The sequence below is a fragment of the Cygnus atratus genome, chromosome 8, assembly GCF_013377495.2.
Source record: "Cygnus atratus isolate AKBS03 ecotype Queensland, Australia chromosome 8, CAtr_DNAZoo_HiC_assembly, whole genome shotgun sequence".
NCBI lineage: Eukaryota > Metazoa > Chordata > Aves > Anseriformes > Anatidae > Cygnus > Cygnus atratus.
This window is the reverse complement of record NC_066369.1, coordinates 5,291,957-5,314,732: the sequence shown is the minus strand read 5'-3', so window position 1 is coordinate 5,314,732 and position 22,776 is coordinate 5,291,957. Positions and strand designations below refer to the sequence as shown.

Here is a 22,776-nt window from a genome sequence, read left to right as displayed (position 1 = left end):
AGCTGAAATATATCTGCCTGCAAATATAGCTGTTGTTAGCTGTTACAGAGAACTAACTTCCACCCCCTTCCCAAATATTCATTTTTTCTTTTTCTTCGGAGATATTAGTTTTCATGTAAATGTGTCAATAAAGAGAGCGGCTATAAAATCTGCACGAGTTTGCCAGCAGCACGTTCCACGAATAATTTCACCCGTGAACACATTCTTAGCTGATGTAAATCCATTTGGCTCCACTAGAATCAATGAAATTATGTTAGTTCACATTGTCTGAAATGTGCTCTAAATTGTTTCCAGCTTTCATTCATATTATTCTAGGCTCAGCGGCTGTATTTTTAGAGTTGAGTACAAAATAATGGCAGATAATCTTTTTATTTTGAATGGCAGATCTGAGAGCATGGGATGGAAACTGGGGGTGAATGGAAGATAAGAAGCCCAGGTGTGACATGCTTGTAAGGATGCAGCTGAGGAGAAGGTAGGATGCTGGTATTTTACACTTTTTCCATGCATCTGTTGTGCTCTAACCTTTAGCCTCAGAAAGGGGAAGTTTTTATTATCTGCTTGGAGGATGCCAAAACTGGGGTGCATTGCAGTCATGCCTCTCCTGGAGAGGAAGCAAAATCTCTCACGAAGATGAAGATGAATAATGACAGTTTCATGCAGTGCTGCCAAGTAAACATTTAATGCTAGTGATTGTTTTGGTAGGTTCCCAGACTACTGCTGAAGAAGGGAGAAAAAACAGCGGATGTAAACTTGTTTTCAGTTGTAATCAGTGTTACAATTAGTTCCTCTTTTTCCTTTTCTCTCTCTACAAATTTTCCTTCTTTCTTGCAGGAATCACTTTGGTCTCATCTACAAAGTTCCTGTACTTCACACAGCAATCTCTCTCTTGCCTGCGTTGATAGGATGGGATGGGAGCAGGGGAAGCACGTCTGTTGCAGAGGTACTACACAGCCTAGATGTTCTGAGTTGTCATGATGTCTCACAAGGGTTTTAATTGGTTTGTTCTAATTATCAAGAATAACTAGGAGAGGGAAAAAACAGCAACTGAAACTTTCCTCAGTAACTGTTAATGTAAAGTAACTTTCCTCAGTACTGTTAAGTAACTGTTAATGAATCGTGTTAGTGGAGAAGGGCTACTGGGACAAGAATGCAGCTCTGTCTTCACCAGCTGGAATAATGTAATCTGCTTGGCAGTACCTTGTCATTGTCTGTCTGATCATGCAAAAATGTTCGGTATCGTGCTGAATGAGATTTGCCTTTTTTTTTCCTGCTGTCCAACACTGTGCTTAGCCAGCCTTAGTTTGCCATCCATCCACTGGGCAGAAAGTCATTATCAACAAGTCAATCCAGACGAATAGATATTCTAAACACAGCTTCTCTGTTAATCTCTATAATAAGTGGAACACATTCCACCTATTCCAGTCAGAATTTAAGCACTATATCGTAACAATTGTTATGTTCCCCATAGTAGGTTTGTTCCATAACCCGCTAACTTGTTATGAATGCAACACAAAAACCTCAGATGAAAGGTTCAGTAATGTAACACTACAAAGTTTTATAGCTTAACAGACTAAAAAGCAAAAGTTCAAAAGTCTTTAGGAGTCACTGTTTCTCCTCTTTTCCCATTTATCCCGATACAAATCTGAACATTAGATTTGAAATTCCTGGCATTGCATTAACGTGTATCACCACTTTTAACTTTCTTAAGAAACCACTTTTTTTTTGTTTTTGTTTTAATTTAATTAATACCAGTCTTACATCTGCTCAACAGCAATCCCAAGAAAGCTGCTCTAGGATGCTAGCGATTACACCAAACTTCCTGTCTTTATTTGGAAGTAGGATTTCACAGGATCAGCTGCCAGCTGGTACCCTGATTTTTTTTCCCAGTGCACCACTGAAAAGGAACAATTTGTTGTGTAGGAGGTCTAAAATTGTGGACATTAAATTACTGTCCAAGTAGACGTGCTTACGATACCATTCAAAAATGTTACTTAACTCTGCAGTGGGGCAAAAAAACCTTTGTTCTCACAGGCAGAATTACGCAAAGCGAGCTGTTACAAATTTGTATGACCAATTTATGTTGGACAGACATCTGAGAAGCAGAAATACCTTTACTTTCTTCAGCATATGGAAAGACTCATGGTGTAGCACCTATTGTGTAACAGTAGGGAATAAAGTATTTTCATGAACCGTTGTCAGGGAGCAGCATTTCTGCTACATGAGAAACAAGCAAGGTTAATTTCATACTGATTGCTGTAACTTTTTGAGGACTATAATAGAGAAAAGCAGCATAAAAATATCTGTGGTGTGCACAGAATTCCACACCAGGGAAACCAGTTCTGTGAAGCAGTACATCTGTTGCTCTTTTCAAAAGATTTTTAAAGCATTTCTGTTTAAGAGACCTCCTATGAACTCATTTAAAGGCTCGAATATGCCCCCGGTAGTTAGTGCCGCAGGAATGGTATGTGTAGAAGAGCAGTGTATGGGCTGGAACGGATTGCCTCCGAGGGAGAGAAAACATGCCTCGAGGCACTCCTGAGGGAGGAGCCATCGACACAATCCCTAAATCAGCGACCCTGGGGATTGCTGTCCCTTGCTGGGCGCCCCCTGCAGAAGCAAGGGTTGGCGGGACTCAGGCTGCCCCCCTGCAGGGGCAGCAGCAATTAGGGCGGGGGCCCTGCGTGCAGGGACACAGAGGCGCCTACAGGGTGTCGAACCCACCCCACGCACTCGTGCCATCGAATGCTAGGTTTCACTTGACAAAATGAGACCCCTCGGAGAGCTTTGGTGCAAGGAGTAGCTCGGTCTGTATTGCACCATAGTCAGCAAGAGGAAAGGCCTTCCTGCTGGTCCCGGTATCGGGGTTTTGTGAGGGATGTTCTCCCCGGACTTCCTCTGACAGGCACCTGCTGTGACCAGCTCCACTTCTGAGCTCTTATTTCAAGTTCATGTGCGGAGGAGAGAGAATTTTACTCAAGCAACAAAACCCTCAGGAGACTTCTGCCTCCATTTCAAAACCAACACAGAGAACAGGGAAAGCTGTGTTTATACGAAGAAAATGAGTCCTAATTCAGAGAAAAGCAACTGCAAAGTAGCATCATTTGCTGAGGGTGACTAATCCTGCCAACGGAGCTCACAGCGGTGCCCGCGCTGCGTCTGCCTGGCTGGGGCAGGAAAGTGGAGCTGGAGAGAGGGCTGGGGGGCTGCGGTGAAGCTTAGAGCTTGATCAGGAGACCCCACTTATCTCTTTTTGAAAGCTGCCAGAAAGAAGTCAGACTCTTCTCCAAAAAGAAAAGGAAAGCAACATAGCCTTGTTTCTTATTTTTCTTTTTCTAAATGTTCTGGCCAAATTTGCTCCGCGTTTACCAACAATGCGCACAAACTAGCAATAAAACACATGTAAAGAGTAAAGGCCATGTTCTTGTTCCAATTAAGTCCTGGTAATAAATATAGTAATGCATAACCTAAAAGTCCTTAAAAAGCCTAGAACTCCAGTGCTTTAAAAAGAAATGTACATCAAAATCAGACTTCATTCTTTTATCTTTGTATAGGAGGTGTGGGGGAGAAGGTAAAGAAATAGTGCTAAAAGCAGACTAATTTTCAGTGTCACTATGAGATGTCTGTGCACTGACAGGACATTTGGGAAAACCACCAGGATAACTGAGAGCTTAGCAGTGATGGAATTTATTTTGTTCTCTTCTGAGACTTCTCAGAGTCCTGACATGACACTTTCGGCATATGACTGGGCGACCTGCACTCTTGGTAGATATTTTAAAATGATAAATATATAAACTATGTTTGTATCGTAAATACACAGCCTAGCCTAAAACTAACACTTGAATCTGAGAAGTAGCTTCATATTCCTCTTTTTAGGCTTACACCTTCTCCTCCTCTGTACAGAAACCACTGGCCAAGACATATCACTGCAATCACTCTGAAGCGCACCTTCTTGCACAGGTAAAATTTATCCTGCTGGCCCCCCTGCCCTAGAGTTTTGCTGTTCTGCTTCTGGTCATTGATGTTACTGCTAGGTGTTAGTTGCATTTAAGGACTTAGAATTGCATCTCTCCCTCTGCAGTGCTGCCATTGCTGTGCGTTACCAGAAAGAGAAAAGTACCTGCAGGTTGCTCCGCACGAGAGCTGCAGCATCCCAGCTATTGTTCTCTGTCGTGTTCTGATGGAAGCTCATTCTGACGTTTCTCATAAAGGGTAAGGAGAAGAAAGAACTTGCTACATGGGCAGGTTAATTGATCTCTTTTTGAAAAATCACGTTGCTGAACTTTAACTTTAGGGATAATTATAAGGCACCTATATTCTTTTCAAAAGCACTTATTCTTTTTCAAAGTACCTATGTTCCTCTGTAGAGTGTGTTCTGAGATATTCATGAATAAACTATCAAAGCAGCAGGCTGTAAAACTAACTGTTCATAGCACATGAACCTGACTAAATATTTCAAAAGTGGTTTTGTTCTGGTGTTTTCTTGAGTTACATTAGGGTTGACTTTCAAAATGCTTGGGACTTGCGCCCCATTTAAAATAAATGGGAAGTGGATGCTTCTTACTATTTCCAAAATGGACACTCCAAATCCACTTGAAAATATAGAGAACTATTTTGTTTCTCTTTTTTTTTCCCCTTCTTCTTAGTTTCATCTCGATTGGAGGTCATAATTTGAAAGAGAAAAGTGCCCAAATAGAACAGAACATTTCTCCTTGTTTATCATGCTAGCCTCCGTTTTTAAACTTTTAAATTCCATACAGTATAAGCTCCTTGTCACAGTATAATTCCCTCTGGAATTATTGTGATAAGAATTATTTGCCAGTAGGGCTGTGCGAATAATTGATTATTCAGTTCACTGGCTGAACTGAAAAAAAAAAACCGGGGGAAAAAATCACTTGTGTCAAATGAAATGTGTAGTTTTATTTTCAGGTTTAAAATCTCTTTTCAGAAATTATTTTTGACTTTTTTTTTGAACAAAAACATTTCTAAAGGAAAAATTGTGCCTTTTTTGAGGTTTCAAAAAAAATTAGTCAAAAGTATTTATTAATGTGGGTTGAATTCTGAAGATACTTTTAGCCATCCCTGACAGAAGTTGCTCTTGTGAATAATTTATTCTTCAAAATACCTGTTCTTTCTGCTGCTGAAGAAAACTAGATGAGAAGTGAGTGGTTTGTGTCTGTGCATAGTGCTTGAAGTATGCCAAAAGCAACTCAGCCTCCCATGGCTAACTTACTGAAAAAGAGCTACTGGGCCATCTTATCTCTAGCCCTGTTAGTATAACAATACAGCACAGTCAAATTAATTTAATGGAACTAATTTTAAACTATTTAGGAAATAAAGTTCTAACTGCATCTTCTCTTTCTGATTTTGGAAAACAATTATTTCACCTACTGTATTTCAGTTGCAAACTCTATATAGCTGAAAGCTTGTTTTCTTTTTCAAAAATACCCTATGATTACTACTTAAGTATAGACAGTACTTAGTGTTGTTGTGAAGTCATTACATTGTCTAGATTCTGCAAACATTTTATTATGTGTTATTAAAGTCAGTGAGAAAACTACAAATGCTACTTAGCGTTAGAAAGATTGAGATAGATGGTACCATGGATCAAATTTAGTGGCTTTTTACCAATGATAAATGTGAATGTAGTAGTGTAAGAGGTGGTCTGTGAGTACAGCTCCTAATGGATAACCTGGTCTCCTCACAGGTGGGTGGCCAGAGCTAGGCAGTCCCGTTCATTTATCAGATGCAGCTGGAAAGGAGCGCACAGACCTCAGGTAGGGAATGGGAGAGGAGACCTAGCTTCTGGCATTGGCCTTGGAGCAGTGAGCAGGAGACTCGCATGGACACACATGTACGCCTTCTGGTTGCAGTACCACCACCAATGCTGACCGCTTTTCCTCCAGTGCCAGAACAGTTCTGCCCGTGGGTTTAGAACTTGCCCTCGCCCCAGATTCACGTGCTATGGGACAGGAGACAGTGCAGGTCTGTGTGAACTGGGGTTTATGATACTGCTTTGATATTATTCCCAAAGGTTAAGTGACAAAGGACCTGTAGTTTCAAACCAAGGACTTAAGGCTGTGACCTAATGTCAGATTAGAATAAAACAGAGATTGTTTTTGGCCTTCAAGTGCGCTGAAATATTTATTATCCATGTTTGTTTTAATAAATTTTGGGTAAATCAAAGAATGTTAAAAAAGAAGCTGGAGCTAAACTGCACTGTCCACAGAGGGGTCAGGAGTACGTTTTGGACAGAGAAATTTGAATTTGATCCAATGACTACAATATTTGATATAGTAGAAGAACTAAACTTAATTTATATTTCAAATATCTCAAATCAATACTTCCCTTCACATTCCGCACATTCTCTCTCTTCCCCCTTCTCCCCAGGAAACAATTAAAACTGAAAAGTTAAGGAATAGATTGCGAGTTATGAGTAATGTAAGTTTGTCATAGAGCAAACTGAAATACTGCTGACAAAAAACAATCAGTGTATATTTATACTGAAGAATCAACCATTGCACTTTTATCTTGCCCAACACAGCTTTTAAAATCCTATACAAACTTTATCCTTTTCCCTGAAATGTTATGCAGGCTTCCTCAGCCTCAAACTCCAGTGGAAAACGTATTGGCTGTTTCTGTTCTCACAGTATATTTGAGCTAAACTGGAAGAAAAATGTATGTGTGTATATATACACATAATAAAACAAAAACAAAAAACAAAACAAACAAACACGCAAACAAAAACAATACATACTCAACAATACTCTAATGAACGGTACCAGAGAACTAGTAGATGTAAGCAGAGGAAGAACCTAGATATGAAGAAAAAAATAATTGTCATTAATACAGGGATGCCTACCTGCACCCATTTGTAAAGCAGCAGTATATTGTGAGGAGTAGATCTAGAAAGGTGTACTAAGGACAGGATCCTGTTGGGACATGGTCAAATAGTGAATGATAGCTTCTGGCATTAAGGCTTTCTTCAGACCGTGGAGTTAAGAAGACCACTGTTCATCTTTTGTTTGCACGCTGGCAGAAAGCTGCCATCCAGTGAAAAGCAGAAGAGGGATTTGCCCTGAAGACCTGACTAGCAGGAAGAGACAAGGTGCATTGTGAGGACCCTAACAACAACTCTTGCATTGCAGAGCTTTATCCTTAATGAATGTGGGCATAATTATCAGAAAGCTTCTGAATTATGCCAATAAAAACAAAGAAAAAGAAAAGGATAATAGCCACATTATTAGGAAATATTTTCATAAGCAATCCTTCTGGGGATGAAGGAGTTAAGTGTTTGTGTCTGATATATTCCAGTGCTAGTGTTCTCTCTGCCAAACACTGAGAGCTGCAAAGGAGGAGGAAGGAGACAGTTCCACTGGGATTTAGGATGGTGCTCACAGCAGTCATGACCTCCTGTCACCACCATTACTGCTCATCGTCTTTCCTCATCTATTCTTATATGTGCTCAGCATCTCCGCCTAGTGACCTACACAAGCCATGAGGGGAGGATTACACAGGACTCAAGAGTACACCCAGATCTTGTTAAAGCTGTCCTCTGCTTTCATGTTGCGCAGAAAGCCTCAGGAGAGGAAAAGGGCAGAACTTTGTGGATTTTATGCTATATACGGTTTTATCATGATATACAGCAAATTGGCTGAACCAAATGACTTAGTGGCCATATAATCATATCACAAAGGGAACAAGCCTCTGGCATCTGTCCAAACTTGATGTAACAGAAGCTGATTGTATCTTTCAGAATACATTTTAATTCCATTCTTTTTCTATGGAAAACACTCTTGTGTTTCATTTCAGTTTTACTTCTCCATGATAATCTCTGGGTTTTTGGGTGCTGAGCCTACCCCTGAATATTAAGAACTATTATTATTTTTTTTAAATGCTCTTAGTTTGTAACAGGCTCCTCTCAAGTTAAATGCTCTGTAGATTGAGAACCCCAGTAACACCCGTGACAGAACAGCCATCGCCCATCACCTCCTCTCTGTTTTATTGGCACCTGCTCGTGTGGATGCGAGGCCGGACAAATGCTCTTGGCTGCTGCCTATGAGTTTCTTAGGATGAAGCCTCACCTGCTCCTCACAGCAATTCTTTTCCTGCCCTGCTTGCCTAATGCAATTATAGCAGCTGAAATTTCAATTTTATTTTTTTTTTAATGTGCTAAGTGTATGAGGATATAAAGAAGTATACATGTTGTGTGCTATGAATTATGGCGAAGCTCCTGGATATGGGGCATTGAGACTGGGCTTTATGTTCTATTAATTATGTTGGTATTGCAGCAATACCTGCACAATTCTCAAAAAGGCTTCTCTTCTGTTACAGCACAGTCAGTCCGTGTTAAATTGCAGAACCTGTTCTCTGGGAGTAAGCAGAGCATAAATCTCTCCTCTCCACAACTCACAGATAGGCTGAATGTCAGTTATACATTAACTGTGCATTTGTTAGTCAAAACCTGCGTATGACCACAAAGTGAGGAAACTATGAACTATGTTAAAAGTGTATACTTCTGGAATTGACTTGCAACCGTTTGTCATTCTGGTGGTATCACTCTGCTGCATCTCTCCTATTTAAAGCATGTATATTTTATGAAGCATTAACAGACAAGCAAACATATAGACCTCAAAATCCAAAGCCTGCACTATTCTCAAAAAGTAGCCATTGAAATGAAGAGAAATTGCAAGATCTGCTCTCTCAATATAGTGACTCTGTATCTGTAAAAACAAACAAACACAAAAATTCTAGAGGTATATTTTAAGATACCAAATCTGAAATGTGATGTTCGTACATGTCATTCACATGAAAGAATGAATCCAGGAAAGAATCACCACGTTGAAGGTTACTTCTGCAGTGACTAACTGATGGGAAGGTAAAATATTGCTATCTGGTCTGGGTGAGGAAGGACTCTGCAGTATTAAAACTCCTTTTCTTTTGAGATATATACAGTGGAAGAGAAATATAAAGTTGTTATACTTTTCTCTGTTCTCTTCATTCAACTGTTTCTCTACTCCCCATTCATGTTTCTGAAGAAAAAAAATGGAAAAAAGGGATGAAATCCACTTTTTCAGATCTAGCTTGTGGATTGGGTTAAACATTTTCAGTGGCAGAATATTAGCAGTTAATGACGCTCAGATTTTTTGATCTGTAGCTCATTAATAACTGTAACAAACCATTCTGGAACCCAGCTTCCCATCTTTCAATTCTTTTCCTGTGTTGCAAAGGGGAAAAAGCTGCCCTTGCTGGCAGACTGCAATTCCTATGGGACATGAGTGATTAAAAATGTAACTGGCTCCTTGCTGTTTTGCTGTCCTGCCGGAAGAATTATTTTAGGAGCATTCAAAGGAAAGAAGGCATGGTTCCATAAGCACAGTGTCTTTAATGATGCCTGTTAAATGACAAGCAATTTTCTGCATTGACAAAGAATAAAAGGTTTATTTATCACTGAAAATTGAGATGTTCCTGTCTTTCCCTCTCCTCTGCTCCCCACATCTCATTTTTACTTCTCCTGATGAAGGTTTCCACGCCTCTTTTGAGCCACACGGGCAGCGATTTCCCATGTGATACCACTGAAGGAGTGATGATCACCAAAAAGAGAAGTGAAAACAGTTAGAAATGAGCAGCTGGAGGTATGTATGGTGCGGAAGGAGGGTTTCCCAAAGTGAGTCACTGACAAAACAGATGCCTTCTCATATCGCAGCTCTGTCCCCTGTCCCACCTGCCCTCTCTGCACCTTGTTCCTGCCTGCTCCTCTCCCCCTGCTGTGCTGAAGGTCAAGGGAACTGCTGTGCTGTGCTCTGATGGAGGGAGATGATAACGTTTTGAAATGTTCTTTCAAGTCAGTTCCTGATTGTGCTTATGTGGCAAAATCCACAACCCTAGCTCTAAGCAAGGGAGAATTGCCCCACAGTTCAATAAGTATAATGAGAAGATCTAGAGCCAATTAAAATGTGATGAGGCTATAGAAATGCAGCCAAGGTATGCAAGGCTAAAAAAACCTCAAACCTCTCAAATGACCCTCCCTCTTCCCCCAAAACAACAGATGGAAAGCATCCGATTGCCAGGACATTTGTGTCACAGTGAATGCTAGCAGCATACGTCAAATAAAACCTAAAGGCTCATCTACCGAGGGCGTGAATTTAATGTTCCCTCTCCTGTGCAGAGGGCTACCAGAAGGTTCCTGGAGTCCAGTTCGTGTTTGCCTGGCTTGGCCTGGCTGTTCTGAACAGGACTAAACAAAAACGATGTGGAAGTATTACCAAATCAAAGAAGCTGAAATTAATATATTTATAATGACTTTGATAAACACCATCCCCAAAAGTAAAGATTCTTAATGCACAAGAGAGTTAAATGGGAAAATGAATAACATCAGTTTTACCAAATATAAAAGTCAGAAACAATAAGCAGTCCTGCTACTGTTCTGTCTCTGGTAACTTGCGTTAAAATATATATAAAGCATTCTGGGAACTGAAGCAATGCTTCAGTTCAATAAAACTAATGCAATTAAAGAGAAAGAATCCTGTTTTTCTCCTGCTTGCAATTTAAAATGAGAGCTTCCTAAAACTTGTGACCATTGCTGGAATCCAATTGAGGACCCCAGCTTATCAAATTCCCAGCGCTGGCACCATGCCTTTGAGGTATTATAAAGTGCTACTCATCCCACCAGCTCTGTCTATAAATGCTCTAGATAACTTTAAAGTGCAGACACCCCATTTTGAAACAGGCAAGTGTTCATTGTGAATCAAAATGGAGTCACCAAATTTGTGCTGCCTTCAGACAGCTCCTTTTTTCTGCGAGGCAACAAAGGAAAATGCGTTAGCACAAAAACATCTCCCTTTAACGTTTTTTTAAACTTGGATAGCTTTGCAGGACAGCATACCTACACAAAGCTGCAGGTTTCTGAGATCCTGTAGAGCAAGCATCTTATTGTGTAATTCATCCAGGGGCTGAGAAACTGCCGGGCTAATGAGCTCTCCTGCAGCCTCTTCCCCTGCAGCTGCTTCCCTAGAAGCACTATCTTAAATCAGACACCTCCATGCCAGACGTAACCCCCGAACAAACAGCAACACCTCCCTCCCAAAGTGGCTTAAGAAAGCCACGGCAGCACTAGCATCTGACTATGATGAAAGCACAAACTTCTTTTCCATTCAGTCAGTGGGAGCTGAATTAATTCCTCAGCTTCTTTAATGCTGGGAGCCATGTCTTGGGAATTCAGTATGTGAACATATTAATCTCTCTGATAGGCGATAATGCAATATATTACTGATGGGGGAGCCAGCACATTAGCACTGTGATAGTGACCCTGACCAGAAGATGACTGAGCGGGTAAGGAGAGAAGGAGCTGCTCTGGCTTGAAGGCACAGCCTCCACTTTGGCAGGCAGTCCTTCACTCTTGTCCCACTACTAATTTTCCGATGCATTACTTTGTCACTTGGGTATCCAGAAATGCTCATTAAGAAGGTTTGTGACAGCCTCTGATAATACATGTCTGTGGTAAAATAATTGATCCCTCTTTGCAGTGGTGATCTTTAACACTCGTAGGGCATGGTAGATTATTAGATGGAAGGCACTCTGATGGTCTCTAGAGTAATACGTTATCAGACAGCAATGTGCCAACAATCTATCACTTACAAAATCATGTCATCCCTGGAAAAGGGCCTGGCAGAAGGGGTTAGAGGAGGAAGAAAGTTTAATTATATTTGTGGAAGAAAAGGTGTCCTGAGAAGAGTGGGCAGCCTGATTATTTATTGGATGCTCAAAACCACTCAATGCAATCTAAGAAAAAGATGAGGCTCTGAGATATGGTGGTTTACATTACTGTTACAGGCACTAGCCTTGAAGTCAAGTTCATGCTGAAGAACAAAATTACCTCTTACAATATGTAGTTTACTTCTGAAAATGAAAAGGGCAAGAGATGTATTAGTAATGTTGGCATCAGTGGAGGCAGCTGTTTTTAGATATTTGGTATTTCAGGGATGTGAGTTTAGCATCGTTATTAGAAGTACAGCTTACTATATTCCTTTGCAAACTTTCTAACAGTGAGCAGATGGTTATCCTATTACCAGCCATTTGCATTTAACATATTGTAATGATTTATATACCACATGTCACTGAGCAAAGTGAAAACAGTCAGTGCCAACTAATTAGCTGAGTGTGAAGACGCATATCTCAATGTATATATCCTTATTGTAATCAGATTTTATCTTTTTGGTTGTTAATAGGTTTAATGTGCAACATAACAGAAATACTGATGTCAGTTAGACATGAACCACAGTGTCCCTCTGTCATCAGGACAGTGTTGTTATCATTAACACTTACACTGGTACTCCTGTTATGCTGTTTTATGAGTGATGGGACAGCGAGGACAGATTATAACAATCCATTGTGCTTCTCTACCCATCTTTCTTAAGTGTATTTTTAAGTACTTTATAAATCTTGGTACATCAGCTACTGGCTCATTTACAGCTCAATGCGTGCCTACATAGGTGGAAGTGGGAATTCCGCACGGTAGAGAAGAAAGACACTGCACAGCACGTATAAAGAGAGAAATGGATTTAAGGGTGAAAATGAAAGCAATTGACAACTTGATCACAAGGTCTTCCAGGAGGTTTACAAGGAAGAAGCAGACCACTATTGATATCTGCATAACCATCAAGTCGGAGGAAAGACTAAATGGTTCAAAGAAAGAGTGTAACTTCAAAAAAATGCTCTCCAGTGCTGGGATACGGGCATGTGTATGTACCATGTGTATGTACCATGTGTGTTGCATTGTCCATAGAATGTCCCAAGGCCTGCTCAGCCTTAATCCATAGCATTAGGCAATGGATTATCAGCCTCTTCCTGGAATGTTTTGTTTGTTTTGAAGCTTATGTAAAAATAGTGGTCATCACCTGAGAAATGTCAAAATAATCATCAGTGAAGTAGAACTCTGTTACTCCTGAGTATGGCTGTATTTCCAACATAAAGATCATACCAACAAGATATTTCCTTTTATTAATTGCTACTGTTACTTGCCAGAAGTTGGGCTCTAATGCTGTGTGAATAACCAGGTACTGTTAATGGACTGACTCGAAAGCTCCAAAAACTCCATGGACTGCAGAAATTAGAAGTCTGGTTTTGAGTGGTCTCATATGGGAGTGGTAGTACATCAAGACGTTCTCCAGCTCCTGCTCCCTCCTAATGTCATTAGGATGCCTTCTGCCTTTCAGCATCCTTTCATTTTTACCACATCCCACAAAGCTAACCAGAACACGGCCTGCTCTCCTGCAATGGGTTGCAGCTAACATTATGCTTTCCTGATGCGTCAGCAGTCAGACTCTCTTGGGAACTCTACCTGCAGTGTAACCCTTTGTCTCCTTTTCCCCTACCATACCGCTGCCTGCTAAATTCATAGCTTTGCTTTTTTTTTTTTTTTCTGTAGCTCTGTTCATACTTTTGCATGATTGATATTATGTTCTATGAAATCAGAATCACAGTGGTGTTAAAAACTTCCCGTGTTGTTCAGCCCAGTTAACAAGGTGTTTTATCTGTTTTATTGAGACTTTTTGGTGTTGACTTATTTGCATTACAGCCCTCAGAGATCATGTAGGAATCATGATGATTGCCTTTACGCACGGTTCACTGGTACTGCTGAGGTGCATTAATCCTAGAGAAGGACTCGAGAGCGAAGGAGAGGAAGGGTGTTCACAGACCCCATGTAACAGTTCAGATGAACAAGACTACAAGACCTTGGCCTTTATTATTAATTTTCCAGTCTTCTGAATAAGTGCCTCCGTGTGACTGTATCACTAGACTTCCCTTGAAATTAGAAGAATTGTCCTGCCTTATTAGCTAAAGATGGCAGAGAATGAAAAAAAATGAGGTCTGTTTTTTCCTTTTTCTTTTAAATAGAAGCCATGACAGCCTCCTCACCGTTGTCCGCCCCCTTTCTTTCCCTCTTTCCTCCCTTCCTTTACTTCACTTGTTTTCTCTCACTCCTCCTATGAGAAACTCATTGGAAACCCATTTGAAACTCTTCTGTTAAACACACATAGCTTCATGGAAATTACTCCTAATTTGCAGGATGGCATCCGAAACTAGTATCAGGACTGGTCTCTTAGTTCAATATTGAGCTTCACATAACGTACAGTACATTTACTATGGAGCTGTACTAGAGGAAAAGAAGTGGAAAGGCAGACACATTGACTCTCACAGTTTCAAACATTTCCCTAAATCATAGGTGAATGATGTCTCATTTCTGAGATTGGCAGAGAAAGAGAAATATCATCTGTGTCAAGAAGAAGCACATGGTTATTCTGGGTTCAGCTACTACCTTCTGAGACACTTCATAAGCTGATCAGTGTCCAGGAAAAATCAGATCCTAAGCATGTGTAATTAAGTACAAAAATAGACAAAAATAACTGCAGGAAATCTCACCTTGGTGATACTGGCAGAAGGGAACAGAATGCTAAATTAAACAACCAAACCAACTAACCAACCAACCAAAAAAAAACCAAATTGGTAGTTCCTGTTACTTGTGGGATAGTTGAGAAATTTAAAACTTTTAACATGATGATATGTTGCACCACTCCAGCTTTACGTTCAAGCTGAAGGACATCCTGGTGCCAGGGACCATTTGTATATGTGATCCAGGAGATCTTTAAGCTTATTTCAGTGTTTGCATTAAATTGTAATCTTTTGAAATGAAAAGCTTAAAGGGAAGAAAGTTTATGCAAGATTTTGGAATCACCAAATTTATGCAGAAAGGCTCTTTGGATATCTTTTCAGCATACAAAGTAATATAGAAATAATTCTCATTTCTTTCATCAGGAGTTTCATCTCTACTTCTTTAATGTTCAGTGGCAAAATGAATTATACCACATAAAAGCTTGGTTCCTCTCCTCAGACACACTGATTCTGCAGGATATGGGGCTTCCTTGAAAGACAGATGAGGGAGATCAGTACAGAAATACTTGACATCTTGCAAAACAGGCCAAAAAAAGATGATCAAATGCAAATGAGCAAAGGTGGTAAGTGAAATCTGGTGATTTAAATCCACTAGTTTCAAAAGTGTATAGCAGAGTTAAGGGCCTTGTCAGCCTTCCAGACTCTAATCCTCCACTCCCCTTCAGGTCACTACAAGACTGGGCTGATTGCCAGGACTTATGTCACCAAGATGGCAGGGGGAACCAAGTATTATTTAATATTATTTGAACATGGGCAGGAGCAAAACCTTTCCTGGACACCAGTACTGAGTAAACCATTGGAGACTGCTAATGTGTGAATAAACACAGTAACCATTTAATTATTTCAATTCCTGATGATCCAAGATTTGTTTACAGAAAGTGAAGGACCATTTTCCTTAGTGACATATCACAGTAGATATACTAAAAAAGCTAATTGCACTTGGGAGTTAAAGATAAATTGACATGCTCTTAAATACACAAGTTTCTTTTTCTTCCCTATTCTCTAATGAGTTTATAATTTAATTTGAGAAATTGCTAGATTCACTCCAAATACTAGTGAAAATCTCAAAGGAGAACAAGCTGCTTATACAACTGTTCTTGAAAAACAAATGAGTATTCAAGTACAGTAAGTATATACTTGAAACATGAATGGTATCTGGTTTGATTAAAAAAAAACAAAGCTGAAAGCATGATGTTGACATATCTTCCTATGACGGTCTGTTTTTGAGCTGGGTGTTAATGAAAATGTTTTCTGTTATAGATAAACCTAAAGCACTGCTATGTATTATAGTTTCCACAGGGCAAAGGTCTGCTTTTGGGTATGTTACAGAAGGGCATTACTTCAGCGTTATCAAAAGAGTGCCAGAAGAGCGTACCAGCTTGAACCCAACTGATCCATCCATGGAGGGGTGGTGTGGGACAGCCCTGGGCATGGGCTAAGGGTGGCCTCGGTGGGCCATGACAGCTTGGCCGGGGCACGAGGCTGCGTGCCTGCAGGCAGCGGGCCCCTCCGTCACAGGGGACTGCAGGGCAGGCTGACTAAACAGGCCAAAACAAAACAAAACAAAACAAAAAACAAGCCCTGAAGTAGCAAATATGCTTTCCCTGAGAGTAATTTTTTCAGATTCTGAGGTGGATTAAATTTAGAAGAGATAATGTGAGAGCAAGAAACTGTTAAAACTGAGGATATTTTTCACATATGTACTGCGAGTTAGAGGTTTCTATTACTGCTGGAACTGCAAGCGTAGCTGAGACAGGGTCAGAAAACCCTGGAGCTTAAATACAGAAGCTTCAAGGCGAGAAGAGTATAAAAATAAATTCCAAAGGGCTTAATAACATTGTATAGAGGCTGGGTCTTCTAGTGTCAAAAAGAAACTGTTGGCTCTTAGATCAAAAACTAATCATGAAAGAACAATATGGGAGGATATTTTTCTTTGGTTTAGCTAGCTACTCATTCTGTAACCCACTGGGGCATTTTTTTTTTAAACTGTCATCCCAAATCATAGTTAATTTATGGTGCATAAATGTGCATGTTATTGACAACGTAACAGTTAAACCAAAAATATTTTGGAATGAATGCGGTTAAACCGTTAGCAGCCTGATCCAAAATCTGCTAGGAATCTTTTGCTTGACTTCAAAGGAATTATTATCAGCATTTTAGTGAACTTCTCCTACAAAATAAAATAAGCGCGCTGTGCCTCGCAGCTTACTGTCAGCACTGTCCTTCGCATAGCATCTGGGATACGCGGCGCCCGCAGAACGTCCGCCGCCTCACGCAGTGAGAGGAGAGGAACCTTCCTGGGGTTACCACACGGGGTGCCCTCTGAGTCTCTGCTGCGAGACAAGGCGAGGGGGGAAATGTCTACTCGTTCCTAGTTTCCCATCCCAGAAGACTTTATTTATGCATTAGTCGACCTTTCTAGCCATTAGGCCCATCTTGCTTCAGCAGTTAATTAACACAAGTGCCATAATTTAATACAGTTAATGCTACTTGATGCCCTTTAATGTACCTTCCATTAGTGATATTATTGTAGTATTACCCTGTAAATTAAAATGAGATCAAGACTAAGAGAGGCTCTCTTTAATTAAGGTACTGGCACACTACATCGTCCATTATTCACTGGAAAAAATCACCCTGATTTAGTAAAGCAGACCATCAGTAAGTCAGAATTAGTTCACGTGGATTATTAGGTTTCTTGAATAATGTGAGCACAATAGGCTTGCTGAAATTGCTAACAACCAGGTTTCCCTTTTCTCATCATCTTAATAAACACACAATGAAAGTGGTAAATTGAAGATGAATAAACAAGTAGTAATAGAGGAGGTGAAGCGTTCATCAAGAGCACACAGATTTTCATCTCTAATGCTGCATACATCAGGATTATTTCACACCAAAGTGCAAAGCAATGACAAAACAAACCATATATTAAGTGGGGCAAATGTCCTACCTTCAATTAATTGTGAAGAGTTAACTACCCCAGCATCTTGTACTTTAAATATGACAGCTTTAAGGTAGATGTTTTTCACTGGCATTCATCCTTAAAATGCAGTGTGAAACAAGTTAAATTTTATGCTGCCTTTAGAAATGTGCTATTATGAACTTTGGTGATTTTAACTATATTTAACCTACAGGTTATGTTTCTGCAGCAAAAGACTAGCTTCAAAATGTGTCTGCTAGCATCACTCATCCACCACATCAAGCTCTTTGGCATCGTCTCTTTGTATCCCCTGCTCGTGGAATCCTGTCTGGTCCAGCTTTATTAAATGCACATAAATACCTACGTCTCAAAGCCTTGAATATGAACCACCGTGGCAATTAATTATTATACCTTGGTTTCCAGTTAACATCCTAGATTAATGTGCGAGGGCTGGAAAGTTCAGCTGAATCAGAAATGGGCACAAAACCACTTGTAACCCTTGCCCCCTCCCTTCAGTCACGTTCCCACGCCCACCGCTACCACCCAGGGCACACCAGGGAGGGCATGGTCTGCAATGCTGGTTTGGAGACTCTCCAGGGGGACCCTATCAAGTCTCTGAAAGCAGACCAAAAATAACCTGAACTGGCTGACAATGGCCTACTGCACGTTGCCTTTGGTGCAAACAACTAATCAGAGCATGCGTACCTAGCAATAAGCAAGCCCATAAATTATTTAATGAGAAGGGCTCACTATATATTGAAGGAAAGGACCCCAAATCCCTAAAGAGCTGTTCTCACTAGCAGAAGAGTGATAAGAATCCACATGGATCTAATCTTGTTAGATAGTATTACATATCAGATGATTCTTCTAATGCGTATCCAATTACTGTAGCATTTAAACAACAAGCATCAGCAAAAGATAAGTTCTCTGTACAGTTATGTTTCATTTTTATAGGTAATTTTTCACGAGATATCTGTACCCTAAATGTGTTTGAAAGGTTTCTGTTTCTAATTTGCATGCAATGCACCCTTTATGCACCTCAAATGCTTTCTTGACAAGGCACTGATGGTCTAATTGAGGGCAGACCAAGTTCCAGCATTCTGGGGTTTTCAAATGGGGAACAGCATTTTCTTAAAGTGTGAGGAACTTAAAATCCTGAGCTCTGATATAATCCCTCTGTACATGTAACCTATTTGGAGCTACATGGAGAAAGGATACACATCAAGTAGAACATACATGTTAATTTGGATATACAGGGCATACTTAGTATTAGTAAAGTATACTTAGTATTACTAAACTATTTCAAACACTATCCTAAGCTGTCCATGATCTACTTAGTCCTGCCAAGAGACTTATAAATAATAATAAATTTACAGTATAACTAATCAGTACAGTAAGAATTCTTAACACAGGAATATTTATCTTGTAATTTTACACTTTGAATTAATAACTCTGTTTGTACGCATATGTATTTGGTGTGGACAGAACATTGTAACTACATGCAAAATCTATGGTTGTGCAAAAATGCTTACACATTCAAGTCTGTATGTGGCAGCAATTCTTTTGTATAAACTTAGAGGAATATTTTTTCAATAGATTACCTCACAGTAATTTGATTCTATTTTGATTTTAGATATCTATTTGTATATCATGGAAATGCTTAGGAACCTGAAAGGCTTGTATAAAAAAGGTAGAAAATGGCAAACTCACTACGGGAGTTTCTAGAAATAAAACCACTAGTGTTTTAAATAATCACTGTCTCTATTAATTTTCTATCATTTGTGTGTCTGGAAAAAATACCATGGCCTTTCAGGATACATTAGCTTGTCTGTTTGTATCTAGCTTCTCTTAAAAAAATAAATAAAGCTTTTAAAAGGGAAGATTTGAAATATTCTATAAAAGGTACACAGAAAAGGGAAAAAGTATGTTTGAGAGTTGGGCGAATTACTAATAGAGCAGGTCCCATTTGTTTCTTCTGAAAAAATTGTCATCCAAGACATGTTAAGGACATCACCCTCCTGCCTGAGGTCATCAGTTAATTGTTAGTTTGAGTTGGGAAGAAAATTTCCCGATAGGGATGTCATTGCATTGATATTATTTTTGGGTCTATGACACCTGATACCAGCCACTGCTTGCCACAGAGGGATTATCTGTCTTAAACCCAGATGAGTAATAATCTTTGCTATATTCAAATCAGTCTTATGCTCTCCAAAACACTGTTCATTTTTACATTCTACTTCAGCTTCACTGCATTTCAGAGCTAATTAAAGTACAAGGAATGGACTCTCATTTCTGCTGCCTTTGTTGTTTGTACACAGTTTGCCCTAGTCCATGCAAGGGCTGTTGTATCAATCATATCTTTCATTAAAGGCCTGAAAAAAATTGTAGAACGGAATCTCTCTTTTTAGTTAACAACTGCCACTAGATTAGGTGCCAACTGTATAAAAACAGAAAGAGAGGTCCTGAAAAGTGTCCTAATGTCAAGGTGAATTCCTAAGCCGATGTAAGAAACTGTGAATACTGTTCTCTTCCCAACATCTAGGGCTTCCCAGGCTAGTGACATCAAACCCCCATGATTTAGTACCACTGAGTCAGAAGCTTCTAGTACTATCAGAAACACACCAACTGAGCCTGATTGCCAATGAACATGTTACGGTAGATACTGTTGTCACATCTGGGGAAATAAACAGTTTTGCATAACCTCTGAAAACAAACACGTGCCTGTTCCTAAAGGTTTGTATTCTCTTACCTTCCATATACCCTTATGTCTGAAATTGCATAAAAGTAGCGTGCCAGGTGTTGCTCATCTACGTATATTTCTCCAGTTGCTGGCCTAAGCAATCTTATCCTCAGATCCGTGATGGTAAAGAAATCTCGTAACTTCTTGGTTGTGTCAAGCTGGCCATACAGAGAAGCCATGTTATGAAGCCGAGGTCCAGCAAAAAAAGCAAATCTATCTTTGATTTCAAAGTGGATTATTTTACTATTTGTCATATACCCAGTAGAGTATTCTTCTGTGCAAATGATTTCTAGGACTGTGTGCTGTGATAAATCCCTCACTGATTTTGGATCCATGTGGAAAGCATCTAAGCAGTCTGTGGCATAATATTGGTAGGGCTGCCATGTTCGTCCATAGTCGAGGGATTTCTCCAGGATCATTTGGTCTGGACGGCCAGATTCGAAGGTGATAACTATGTTATCTGTCAGCTCAATGGTTTTGTTCCAGGAGAGCGTAATATTAACATGAAGAGGCTTTGGATAATCCTTCCAAGTTGTGGACTGCCAAAATGTGGAGGGATGCCTTCCTTCAAGATCAAACATCAGTTCCGGAGGATGAGCCAGTTCTTGGGTACTCGCATCACATTCATTATTGCACATGTAGGGATTCCCCTAGAAAAGAGCAAAACAGCATTACAAGAGGCACAGTACAGTCACTGTGACGCATGAAGATGTTTTGTGCGTGGCGCATGAGAATTGCTGCTTTTTCTTCAGGAGTGAAACCCAGGAAGAAGAAATGAACGCTTGCAAGGATTTATCTTAAATCTTTATCTTAACTAGATTTATTCTGACTTTTGACCTGTTAAACTAAACATACATGCAAACACACACATATACAGCACCTTTGCTTCTGTAATGTAAACATTTTCCTCAGTATGTTTTAGAGAAAGAAAATAGCTTATTTACTCTTGTATCGAGCTTACATGGCAAGGTTTTGGTAGTGTGTGTGGGTGACTTGGACCAGCAATCTAGTCACAAAGACCAGGAAGAGTAAGAAAGTGTTATAGTTCAGTAACTCTGACTCTTAGAAAGATGCAACAACCAGAAAGAATTTCTTTTTAAATTAAGAAAGTTCCTCAAGAGCTCAGTTAATAAAAGAAGTAATATGAGGTCAAATGTTTTGAAGGCAGCAGTATAGTCCCTATGTACTCTATAAGAAACAACAGCCAGTACAGCTTCATGTTTCCTTTCACCTGGATGTGAAATTAAGCATGCTTAACTCTGTTCCCAGCCTAGCACTGTGTTCCCTTAAAACATTGACACTCTTCACCAAAAGTCATTAGAAAAAACAGTGCACCACAAGCTCTGGGGCTTGATTCAGACTTCTGCCATCTTATTACAGGGTAGCAAACTACTTCAGGAAAGACTTTTCATGAGGCACAGGCTCCAATTTATCAGGACAAGATAATCCACCACTTGATTAGGTGGGAGATGTCAGCAGCTCCAGCTGGAACGCTGCCGAGGTGGCTGGAGGTCTGAACTGTGGGCAGAGTTAAAAACAGCAACAAAAAGAGCTTGCCAATAACGCACAGCTTTTACTGCTACTTGTCCTCTGCAGCAAGGTGAAAGTGAATTATTCTCTTCCTGGCCTTTTGATACATTAACTTGCACACTACAATCTTCTGCTTCTTCACAAAGGCTATTTTGTCTGCAGATCAGGAATATCTTGCATCAGTTGCCAAGATATCAGACCCTGTAGGCTGCACTGAATCATGTCCATCTAATTTAGGTTTTCAACAGTACACTAATATTTTGCTACTTGTTCATTCTACATTTGTTTCGGAGAACAATTGCTGCTCTGTATGTTCTCTGTGCGTTCAGTATGGAAGAAGCTATGCCTTTTTTCACTGATGGTCAGAACTGCTGGGGAAAAAGTTGCACATATCTGTATCTAGCAGCACTGAATATAGGCTTAACTGTAGCTGTGATTGTCATTAATCAGAGTTCTCCTCACCTACCCCGATAATAGAACAAGCCCTGGTATGATAATCAACCTTTTCTTTTCTTATAATTACAGTTATTGCTTCTCTCCATCTAAAGGCCTCAGGGCAATGAGGCTGTTCAGTGCCATCCACTGTGTGAAATGAGCTTCAAACGTGAGTTTCCACCTTGCTCACTGCTCTGCTCCATGGCATACTCCCATGAAACACAAGAAAAAGGACTTAAGCACTTGCTTTGACCTCCCCACAGGCTTAAAAGGACTTAAAGCACTAAGTGCTTAAAAGGACCTTAAGTCCTTAAAAGGACTTAAACACTTGCTTTGACCTCTCCTACTTCCTCTAACCTGCACAGGTTCAGAATCATCTAGGTTGGAAGAGACCTCCAAGATCAATTCACTGAGACTTGAAGTTAAGGAAAAAAAGCGTTATTTGAAAAGCAGAACCATGCTCGTTAAACTGAAAGATTCAAAACATGTAGCTGTAACTGAAAATATGATGTAAAACATGTCTATAATAAGTTCCTGTTACAGTTTTCCTGATTTCAAGCTCACAGTTACTATTTCTATTCCTTCCTTTTGAATAAAACAGTGAAAATCAAAATAAAAATAAGTTTTAAGCAGAATAGATAAAAGACTGAATTTTTTATTACTTAAGCTCGATTTAATGTATCACACACAAACACAAGGACTTGCC

At 39.9% G+C, this 22,776-nt stretch overlaps 1 protein-coding gene across 3 annotated transcripts in view; it reads right to left on the bottom strand.

Annotated features, from left to right (window-relative positions):
• The window catches only part of NTNG1 (netrin G1), a 156,387-nt gene that overhangs the window by 68,095 nt on the left and 65,516 nt on the right, over nucleotides 1-22,776 (bottom strand). For all 3 annotated transcript variants that reach the window (XM_035538041.2, XM_035538039.2, XM_035538040.2), the window contains exon 3: nucleotides 20,115-20,755. In XM_035538041.2, the coding sequence (XP_035393934.1) occupies nucleotides 20,115-20,755 (641 nt within the window). The remainder of the gene's footprint in view (nucleotides 1-20,114; nucleotides 20,756-22,776) is intronic.